At 33.8% G+C, this 12,025-nt stretch overlaps 2 protein-coding genes across 8 annotated transcripts in view; both read left to right on the plus strand.

Moving 5' to 3' along the window:
- The window catches only part of LOC110622546 (probable serine/threonine-protein kinase PBL24), a 35,552-nt gene extending 30,332 nt beyond the window's left edge, over positions 1–5,220 (plus strand). For all 7 annotated transcript variants that reach the window (XR_002489119.2, XM_021767092.2, XM_021767091.2 and 4 more), the window contains 2 exons: positions 4,386–4,547; positions 4,785–5,220. Coding sequence is in view for 6 of the 7 variants with exons in the window: in XM_021767092.2 (XP_021622784.1) it covers positions 4,386–4,547; positions 4,785–4,874 (252 nt within the window). In the remaining variant the exon portion in view is untranslated. The remainder of the gene's footprint in view (positions 1–4,385; positions 4,548–4,784) is intronic.
- The window catches only part of LOC110622548 (CASP-like protein 2B1), a 65,577-nt gene that overhangs the window by 47,934 nt on the left and 5,618 nt on the right, over positions 1–12,025 (plus strand). The window contains exon 3 of the mRNA XM_021767098.2: positions 7,703–7,950. Within this exon, the coding sequence (XP_021622790.2) occupies positions 7,703–7,950 (248 nt within the window). The remainder of the gene's footprint in view (positions 1–7,702; positions 7,951–12,025) is intronic.

The raw sequence follows: 12,025 nt of genomic DNA on the forward strand, positions 1-12,025 counted from the left end.
TGATAACAATATCATCCACATATGTTACAAGCAGAATTACTCTATTATTAGAATTTCTATGAAACACTAAGTGATCACACTTACTCATCTTCATTTCAAACTGTTGGACTACCTCACTAAACCTGCCAAATCATGCCCGAAATCTCTGTTTCAAGCCATAGAGGGATTTTCGAAGTCTACAAACCTTGCCTAACTTCCCCTGAGCAATAAAATCAAGTGGTTGCTCAATATAAACCTCCTCCTGAAGGTCATCATGGAGAAAAATATTTTTAATATCCAGTTGATGCAAAGCCCAATCATGTGTAGCTGCCAAGGAAATAAATAATGGAACAAATGCGAGCTTGACAACTAGAGAGAATTATCAAAATAGTCAACTCTATAAGTTTGAGCATAATCCTTGACCATTAAACGGGCCTTAAGGTGAGCAACAGATCCATCAGACTTTACTTTCACTGCAAACACCCATTTACACCCAATAGCCCATTTCCTTAGGGGCAAGGATATCAACTCCCAAGTACCATTAATGTCTAGGGCCATTATTTCTTCTTCCATCGCAGCACGCTAACCAGGATGGGATAAAGTCTCAATAATAGTTTGGGGACTGAAATAGAATCTAAAGTAGTGGCAAAACAATGAGAAGAAGAGGATAATTGACTATAAGAGACAAAAGATGAAATAGAATGAGTGCAAGTACATTTACCTTTGCGAAGAGCAACGGGTAAATCTAAATCAGACGGTGAAGGATCAGTGAGAGCAAGGTCTGTCGACGAAGAAGCTAGTAGTGGAGCGGAGTCAGAGTCCTCTAAGCATCTAGAATAAACATGAAAAATGGGAGCGCGACCAAGCACATGAGCGGAAGGTGCAGGAAGAATCTGAGGAGTCAGAGAGCGAACAGTGCATAACAAGAGGTTATTTTCCTTTCCTTGGGTGTCATAAACAGATAATAGTCAAAAGAATAGAGTGGAATCAAAAAATGTTACATCAACAGACACAAAGTACAGATTAAGATCAGGAAAAAAATAACGATACCCTTTTTAAAGTCGAGAGTAGCCAAGAAAGACACATTTAAGTGATTTGAGATCTAATTTAGTAACCTGTAGACAAACATCATGAACAAAATAAGTACAATCAAAGTTACGTGGCTCAATAGGAAATATTGATTTAGTTAAAATAAAATATTATAAGCGATATCACCATGAAGGACGGAGGAGGACATGCGATTGATAAAAAAAAAGCAGTGGATACAGCATCAGCCTAAAAGTATTTAGGTACTTTCATTTGGAATAAGAGGGCTCTAGCTACTTCAAGAAGATGTTGATTTTTTCTTTCTGCAACCCCATTCTATGAAGGAGCGTCAACATAGAAAAACTAATTAAGAATCCCTTTTTGTAACAAATAAAATTGAAATTCCACATAAAGATACCCTTTAACATTATCACTTTACAATATTCAAATGAAAATATTTAATTGAGTTTGGAATTTAGCATACAAAGCACAAAAGATAGAGAATAATTCTGAACGACTCTTCGTTAGAAATAACCAAGTAGTGCGAGAGAAATCATCAACAAAAGTAATAAAGTACTTAAAGCTAGACTTAAACACAATAGGACAAGAACTCCAAACATCTGAATGTACTAACTCAAAAGAGAATGAAGCCCGTTTATTGACTCGAGACGCTATAGGTAAACGGTGACATTTGGCAAATGATAAGACTCACAATCTAAAACAGACAAGGAGTGAAGCTATAGACATAACTTCTTCAAAGCTGAGAGAGAAGGGTGACCCAAATGACAATGAACATCAAAAGACGTTACACTCGTGGAACATGCAAGAGATCTAGGTAGTTATTGATCCAGGAAGTAAAGACCATCTGATTCACGCCCTCTATTAATAATCTGCTTTGTTGAAAGATCCTGAAAAACACAATGATCAGGAAAGAATGAGACACAATAATTCAGTGCACGAGTAAGTTTACTAACGGAAAGCAAATTAAAGGAGAACTTAGAAAGACATAACACAGAGGATACATAAAGAGAAAGGGTTAAGTTGACATGTCCAGAACTCATGATAGAAGATTTAGTGCTATCAACAAGAGTAACATAAGAAGTAACATAAGAAGATGATGCATGAGACTTAAGATTGGACAAAAGTGTAGAATTACCTGACAAAAGATCGGTAGTGCCAGAATCAATAATCCATTTGGAGGATGAAGATACAAGACATGTAGTAGAGTTACCTGACTTAGTAATTGCAGTGATAAAAGAGTTGGAGGATTTCAGAGGTGCCTAGTATTGAGTGAATTGTGCATACTCATCTGCAGATATCAAAATTTCTTGATCAGAAGAGGCCTCAACTACTATATGCACCATTTGTAAGCGCTGATTCTTATTTTGAAGTTTCAGGCATGTCTTCTTAGTATGTCCAGGTTCACGGCAGTAATAACAAATGATTCCACCGGAGTCAGAAGTAGGAATTGCTTTCCAAGGACGCTCAGATCCCCTACCACCGTTAAAATCTCCCTTGTACCTACCTCTGTTATTTTATCTTCCACTGTCATTGTGACTAACAAAAGTACTAGTGGTGTGTGAAGGAATTGGAGACTTTGTATGCAACACTCTAGTGAAAATATCATGTAACAATGATATTTTAGAGTAAGAAATAATTTGAGATTTAACTATCTCAAACTTTGGAGGAAGACCTGCAATGAAGCTCATAACAGCCATTTGCTCTCGTTGAGCTTGTTAAGTTTTCACATTTGTACTGAAAGGCATCAAGACATTAAGTTTCTCATACACTCTTTTAAAATTCATAAAATAGAAGGTCAGAGTTCTATCATATTTCTCAGCTTGATAAAATGCCTTACACATATCATAAATACGAGAAATATTCTCTTTGTCAGAATATAAAAAATCCAAATAATCCATTAATTCTTTAACAAATTCATACTAATTAATGAGGCTGATTACCTTACTATGAATAGAATTTTGGATCTGCAAAAATTATCGAGTACCATCCCTTATCCTATCTTTCTTAGTTTCATCAATTGGAGGATTCTTGGTAAGATGATCATCCATTCTAATACTTTATAAATAAATACGGATAGTTTTACTCCAATCCATAAAATTAGATCTATTTAATTTGTATTCCGTGATTTTAGTCATCACCAAAATTACCTTAGCTACGGTGTTTTTAATTACAGCCATAAGAACAACCAACCAAAATAATGGCAATCATAAGAAATAAGGCGTGAACAGTACCAGAGAATGGAGGTGAATAGTGCCAGAATGCGATCCAAACCTAAAAACACCTATACTCAATACCTAATCGGCAAACAGACTGCAGAACTACTGAGGGGGCTTCGAGGCGACTCCGGTGAGGGTGACCAGAGTAGCAACGGACATGCGACGCACCTCCACGTGCTGATGAGTGGGACCGTCAGAAATCTTACCGCGGTGTGTGAAACTCACTCGCTGGCCGGACAACCGTCGGCTCTTTAGGGACGCTTCGCCAGCGCTCCCGCGTCTTTCCTGGGTGAGCGGTGAGAGATAAATGTTACCCTCTATAGATAACCTAAAAGAACAGGAGTCCCGAGTCTCCAAATAGAACAGGAAAAAAAATTCAAATCTCACATGAGAGGCTCTGATACAATGTAGAAAGGTAATATTTGTTATTCTTCTTACAATAAAGATTACAACATATTTATACATGAGAAATCATATCTAGAAAGGAAAGAAAATCAAACTTATGTTTATGAAATTCCTAAGATTAAGCAACTAATACATTTATTAATATTTATTTCCTATATTAGAATATTTACTTCCTATAATCTATAACAATTACTAAGGACATGTACGAGAGAATAATGTTAGGTTTACCTTAGAGATCAACTTTAAGTCTCGATATAATAATTTTAGTTATGGTTAGACATTTTAAATATGATGTTCCATGATGTATATTATTTATAATTTTGTTGTCTCAGTGGATAAATTTAATCAATGAGTTAATTTTGGAGTTATGGATAAGGATTCTCAAGAGTAAGGGCCTCAAGATAAGCAAAACTAAGATGAAATATACACATTAAGTTTAGATTCTTGTATACCGAATAGAAATATGTTTGATTGGATAGAATATTAGCATTACAGTGTTGTTAATTTAAGAGTAATATAATTTTTATGTTATCTTTTTTTTTTTCAAAACAAAATTAGTTCTGCCATTTTAATGTTGTAATTGATTTATTTTGAAATTAAACATGTAAACAAGCATGAAATTTTTTGTTATGTTAGTATTGTTTTAATTATTTTTATATTAACGTTTGAATAAAATTATATATTTCTATGATAAGAGATATATAATTATCGCTAATACTTTTTATCTTAAAATTTCAGGTGGCACCTCAACTCGCAGAAGCTTTTAATACACATAATTACAACAGTATTATTGATGTCAAATTGCAGAACAATTGTGAAATAATTGAAATGATTCAAATGATTCATTGTGCTGCAGCTTGTGTATACAAACCTGCGAAAACTCGTCCAAAATTAAGTCAGGTATGATAAAATCAATAGACCTACCTTTAATTATTTTTTAAGTATTGGCTAAATATATTATTACTATTTTTTAAATTACAGGATTCATATATACGGAAACAATTATACATAATTTGCAAGTTGATGCAAAATTATTAATATTTAAAAAATCACAGAAATTTGAAAAAAATAATTTGTTTAAGTTAATTATCATCCATGTCATCCCTAGTTGTTAACTAATATTGCTACTTGATACAGATTGTTGAAGTCTTACAAGGGAATATGAAATCAGAAAGTATATGGATACACAGTGACAACACTTACCTTAAGGATGGGCCACAATATTAAGTGCATAACAAGTTAATATAAGGATGCAAATGATCTGCAAACGAAGATGATCAAGTCTCCTTAGCCTTGGCTGCGATTAATATATTCAACTATTTGTTCCTGTTTCCCATATGTTGATACTATTATCAAGTCTTACTATGCTCTTATCTCTCTTCAATTTTCTCAACTGAGAATACTATTGATTTGTTGCTAAGCTTCGGCATTTGTATTTGCCTCAAGTTTCTGATATTCTCTCTCATGGAAATTTAAGTTGGCTAAGAGAGGATGAGGTGTACTAAGTATATGTTTGGGTATAAGAATATATTTGTCATAAGGGATTCTAATTCGGATGGTGGTTTGGCTTGTTTGTGGAATGATCTTCTCTCATTGTGACTTTTATCTTATTCTCACCATCATATTGATTTTGAGATTAGTGCAGCTTTGTACAGGTTTTAATAGTTGGTATCCATGGGACTAGAAACATTTATCATGGCAGTTACAAGGCTCGAAGGTAACCCAAGAAGGGAGTAAATTATGTTTCTGAAAAATTTGACACAGATATAATAAGATCTTCTAAAGATAATTTCCTATTAATACTCAGCGACCACAGTATAAGCAACGCATGCACAAGTTCAATAAAAATAGACAGTATTGTTAGAAAATATTGCAAATAGAAGTTTAGAGGTTTAGCCCTTTCCCACCTACATTCTTTCGTTCCCCTAAAAGTTTCTTCAAGGTGAAGACCAAACCCTCTTTACACATTGATTTTTAGATATTTATAAAATTTTTGCAAAATCCTTCTTTTCACACGAAATCTCCTTTTACTCGAACTCTAGCTACAATCTTTGGCTAATACGGATTAAAATACTAAATTCTTATAAAGATATGAAAATACTTCCACAAACACAAATATTAGATATATGATCTAGACACCTTGCAGCTCAGTTGTAGTGCGATTTGGTCCATACTCGTGGTTTTCTTTTATCTTATCTTGTCGTTGGAGATAATTTGCTTGCATCCTCAACTTCAAGTCTGATCCTGCTTCAACAATAATTGAACAAGTATCCAAAACATCACCCACTCAGTCTCCCTTGTAACTAAATTGCTGGACCTACTTTCTGATGGAATTATTAGCTGCTTCTCAATCTTAAATGTAACATGATGATTTATATTAATGAACTAGGTGTCCTCTTCTCTACACCTTATATATGTTAATGACAAATGGTTTAATCTGTATACCCACTATTCTCAATTCGAATCTTATGATTCAAATTTATTTTCTACCACATCGATTTGAATTTATATGGCGAATCTTAAATATAATTGATCTTATGATTCTTGATTCAAATATTATGATTCTCAATTCTATTTCACATTCAAGCGATTCGCATCTATGACGCAAACCATACCTAAATTGAGACTAAATTGAAAGAATTGATAATGAATCAAGTGAATCGTTATGAAAAGACCAAATTTTTATTCAATTCAAGGGATTATATTTTGAAAGGGTATTAGTTTCATAATTCATTTATTTTTGCTATAAAAAGTGCACATAAACTTTTTGCTAATCTATTTTTCTTCCATCACCCATTTTTTCCCTTTCCCTTTCTCTCTTATATTAATATATTGTAATGTTTCAATGTAACATATTAACTTTTTTATTATTTAATTATTTGATAAATTTAAGTGAGAGTTTCAGTATATACATAATGATAATCATTATTTATAATTTAAGAGCTTCTAATTTATAATATAAAACTATATAATATAATAAAAATATATTATTATAAATAATAATTCTATATTTATTAAAATATGTGATTATGATAATTTTTATTCTTATTTTTAGAACATATATTATTTTTAATTAATTTTTAAATATGTTTTTCTGAATCGTAAGATTCGATTCTTGATTCAAGATTCACAAAATGAAAATTTCAATTCTCAATTTTACAACTATGGTTGTACGCCTTGTATATTTTGTCAACCACAGAACTGTTGAATTGGCTAAAGCCCGGTTAACTTGCTGGAGTAGTTGTACTTTTAGCCTCAACTCTTTTATTCTCTTCTGTCTCACATTCTTCTTTTAGATTTCAACTTAAGATCTTGAAGTAAATCAGTCTTGTAAAAGGAATCATTTTGAACAGCCTTCTTCATAATACATTATAGTATCTTTCCATTTTCAAATTTTTTTTTTATTAGTGATGAATGTCATCCAGATCCTGTCCGACTCCTTTCAGTTTAAACACAGTGATCAAATTATGGAGCGAGTATAACTTGTATGCTTTTTGCAGTAGAAAAAGAAAGAAAAAGAAAAGGCAAAGATGAATCTGTAGTGCTTGTTGTTAACTCAGAAATGGAGAAGTTAGTTGTCTAGTAGTGGAATCAATGTTATGTAGTGAAAAAGTTCAAGGATTCTGTTTATAGAGAGAGTAGTAGTCTAGTAGTGGGATCTATTATTTATGATACAAATGATTCATTTCAGCATTCTTTTCCTTTAAAAGGTTTATGATAAATCTGAGCTAGAGGCTTGGAAAGGCTCCATAATGTTGAAGTACTAAATGCTGTAAAATACTTTTGAGAAAAAAATATAAATATATATACATATTTTTTTCCCATTTTTTGACATTTAAAGCATTCAGAAAAATTAGTTAATAATTTTTAAAGAAAATGACTTGCTCTTTTTTTAAAAAAAATCAATTTTTTGGACTTCTAAAATCTTATTACTATAAATTTGTTACCTGCATTTATTTTTCCACATTGCAACTAAAATTTTTGAAAAATATTTTCTGGACTAATTTTTGAAACATAAGGCCACCTAATTCTTACTCATTAAGCCATTTGTGCAGGTGATGGCATACGTAACAGTAGCAGCAGTTGCAGCTGCTGCACAGTCTTCAGTATTTGCGAAGTTAGGACAACCAGAACTACAATGGATGAAGGTATGCAATATGTATGGAAAATTCTGCAACCAAGTTGGGGAGGGAACAGCAAGTTCACTGTTGGTAAGTGTTAGCATGGTGGCACTGTCTTGTATCTCAGCTTTCAGCCTCTTCCGCTTGTATGGAGCCAATAAGGGCAAGGGCAGCACATGGTGGTAGGTTTATGTATCTGCAATCTCTGTTAATTTAACCACCTATGCCCTTTGCACCATCTACTAAGGTTTTGGTCCTTGTTAGCAAAAACTAACAAAAACAGAAATGGACAGAACTGAACCCCACACAACACAATTCATTGAAAGAAAATACTGTTTTAAATATAAAACAAAAATAATTGATAAAAGATCATGGCCCATAATTCTACCCATAATCAAAACATAGAAACAAACATGCTTAACAGAAAAAATAAATAACAAATTTCCTACAACTTGGTTACAGATTGTAAACCAAGTCATTTAACAAACCATCTAAACAGAAAAATAGGAACTACACAGCACGTTTAACAACTTTAGCAAATCAGTAGTATCTAAGACAATTTCTAACACTCCTCTTTGTCTTTGATGCTGCAAACTCCCATTTTATTTCTTGAATCTTCAAATTTAGCTTTAGGCAAAGCTTTAGTAAAACCATCAGTGACCTGGTCCTCAATTCTACAATAAACTAACAACACTTCTCCTTCTTTTTGAATTTCCCTCAGAAAGTAGAACTTAATCTTAAAATGCTTTGTTTTCCCATGAAATACTGAATTAGATGAGATTGATATGGCTGCCTGATTATCAACAAAGATTGGCGTTAGCTCTAACTGTTCTTCATTCAAATCTTTGAGAATTTTCCTGAGCCACAAAGCATAGTTTGCTGCAGCAGTTGCAGCAACAAATTCAGCCTCTGCAGTGCTTTGAGCAATGATTTCTTGCTTTCTGGAATACCAATTGATCACACCTGATCCAAAATTAAAGCAGAAACCTGTAGTACTTTTCATATCATCTATTAAACCTGCCCAATCACTGTCAGAAAAACCAACTTGAAATTTTGATAGCAAGCATATTTTACTCCAAAATCAATTGTTCCCTTTATGTATCTCACAACACGTTTTGCAGCTTGTAAATGTTCCTCACTAGCACAATGCATAAATCTAGAGAGGAGGCTAACAACATGTGTTATATCAGGTCTGGAGGCAATGAGGTACATGAGACAACTAAGTAAACTTCTATAATGATTTTCATTCACTTTGACAGCACCATCATCTTTATAGAATTTTACTCTAGGCTGCATAGGAGTGTCAATTGGCTTACACCCTTCCATATGAAACTTCTTTAGGATCTCTTTTGCATATTTGGTTTGATTGATGAAGATCTCATTCTTCCTTTGTCTTACTTCCAAACCAAGAAAATAAGACATCAATCCAAAGTCGGTCATTTTGAATTCTTTGAACATTTCAGCCTTAAAACAGTCAATAAGCTCCTGTTTGCTTCTTGTAACAAGAAGATCATCAACATAAATAGAAACAATGGTCAAATCAGCACCATTTTTCTTTATATATAAAGTTGATTCACTAAGACTTTTCACAAAGTCTAAGCTTAGCAAGTGATTATTCATACGATTGTACCAAGCCCTTGGTGCTTGCTTAAGGCCATACAATGCCTTTTTAAGCAAATACACTTTATCTTCATGCCCTTGCACAACAAAACCTTCTGGCTGCTCGACATAAATTTCTTCCTCCAAAGGACCATTCAAAAACGCAGACTTGACATCTAACTGAAACACCTTCCAGCCTTTTTGAGCTACCATAGCCAACAATAATCTTATAGTATCAAGCCTTTCAACAGGAGCAAAAGTCTTCGAGAAGTCCACACCAAAGACTTGTGCATAGCCCTTCACAACGAGCCTTGCCTTATGCTTATTTATTGATCCATTAGCATTAAGCTTTGTTCGGAAAACCCATTTCACCCCATAATTTTCTTGTTTTGAGGTCTCTCAACAAGCTTCCAGGTTTTATTTTTTTTCAATCATTTGCATCTCTACTTCCATGGCAAGCTTCCATTTTTGCTCCATCATTGCTTCAGCAACACTTGTCGGCTCTAATAATGCTTCATTGCATCTTGCATAGATTTCAGATAGCAACTGTGTACCACGAACTGGTTGTTCATCAACATCCTCCACAGTGGGCTGCTGCATACTCAAATGTTGAATATCATCACATGCACTCCAATTCCATTGGTCCTCCTCCATAAAAACATCTCTACTTATTATGATATTCTCATTTTGTGGCTGAAATATTCTATAGGCCTTTGAGACACTGCTATAGTCTATGAAAATTCTAGGCTCAGATTTCTTGTCCAATTTATCTCTTTTAACTTGAGAAATATAAGAGAAACAAAAACATCCAAACACTTTCAGATTTGTGAGAGAGGGTTTGTGACCATACCATGCTTCGTAAGGAGTATGCTTCTGGAGAGCTTTAGTAGGCAATCTATTCAATAAAAAAACTGCAGTATTGGCTGCTTCTGCCCAAAACTTTTTAGAAAGGTTTTTCTCATACAACAAGCAACGAGTCATCTCCATTATAGTTCTATTTTTTCGCTCACTTACTCCATTTTGCTAAGGAGTATATGGAGTAGTCAATTGATGCTCGATCCCTGCCTCTTCACAAAATTTATTGAACTGATATGAGGTATACTCTTTTCTATTATGAGATCTTAGTCCATTTTGTCTTGATATTATTGATGATTATTTACATGATTTCTGCTTAATTTAGTGCTTCTGATATTATTTTGCAAATATTAGTGAAAAAGGACATTCTGAAGAAAATACCCTTAAAACTGCCTTAAATGGAGCAAAAGGGAGCAAGCCCGCCAAGTTGAAATCAAGTGAAGCTAAATAAGGAAAGTTCTAAATAAGGAAAGTTCTAAATAAGAAAAGTGGCAAAGAAGGAAAAAACATTCAGCTAAAGCAATTTGAAATTCAAATTTCAAATCTCCAAGTAGCCTTTTCCTCTTTCAAGAAGCCAAGTCTCAAGTTGCCATGAAAGAAGAGCCAAATAAGGAAAGTATTTTGAAATTCAAATCTTCAAGATTTATATTCAAATTTTGAATTTCAAGATTCAGCTTACCAAAGAAGCCAAAGAAGTCACACATGCCACACATACTTTGCACATTCAAAATTCAAATTGCAAAGGAAGGCTCCACCTTCTTTATTTATAAATGGGCGGCAAGAATGGTGTGAAGGCAAGTCTTGGGCACCTTGGGCAGCATCTTGAAGACACAAGGGCAGCAAGCAAAGACCAAAAGTTCTACTCCTTGCAATTGAAAACAAGCCACACGCCACACCCTCACACATGTGCATGGGCGGCAAGGTAAAGTGCAAGCAAAAGTCAAGGGCAATTTGGGCAGCCTCTTAAAAAACTCATGGACAGCCAAGAAACCCTAGGTCAGCATCTTGAAACATATTTAAAGATTCCTAAAAGGCCAGCCACGGCAGAATCCATTCATCCCCTTCCATCTCTCCCATTCGGCCAAGGCTAGGAGCAAGCTTCTCCACCAATTCGGTTCATCTTCTCTAGTTCTTTCCTTTTATTTTCTGTTTTGTTTCAGCCATGAGTGGCTGAAACCTTTAATTCTAGTTGAAGATTGATTGAAACTAAGGTTGTTTTATGGATTGTGAGATCTGAACATAAACTATTTGTCTTTGGTTTGTTCAATATTCATACAATTTGGTGCTTGAATCCATTGTTACTTTGTTGTTTTGATCAAATTGGTCACTTGATTCTTGATTGCAAGGTAATTGATTGTTAGTTTGGATAATTTTTAGTCCGTAATTGCTGGAATTATTCAAACATAAGAACACTTGGTATAACAACTAAAGAATTGTATGATCTAGCAACATCTCATGCGTTTGAGTAGCTAGGATTGGATCTCTCTATTTTTTCATGCAATTGACAATTGTTTTGATGCCTAAGGCCCAATGACATTCCTTAGCAATTTGTTAATTAGTAATTGATTTAATCATAAGTAGAGACATGGTGGTGAGAAGCGTTTTCCATCTCCATAACTAATCTATTGAAACAATCAAGAGAACATAAGTTTCAATGATCAATCCAAACAACCAAAGTGGATCCATCTCTTTAACTAGATTTTTCTCATATTAGATTTCTCTTTTATTTTAATTACTTGCTCATTTAATTGCTTTCAGTAGTTTGCTAATCAAATCAATCTCAAACCCCCACCTTTTTACTTT

Source organism: Manihot esculenta, chromosome 9 (genome assembly GCF_001659605.2).
Source record: "Manihot esculenta cultivar AM560-2 chromosome 9, M.esculenta_v8, whole genome shotgun sequence".
Taxonomy (NCBI): Eukaryota; Viridiplantae; Streptophyta; class Magnoliopsida; order Malpighiales; family Euphorbiaceae; genus Manihot; species Manihot esculenta.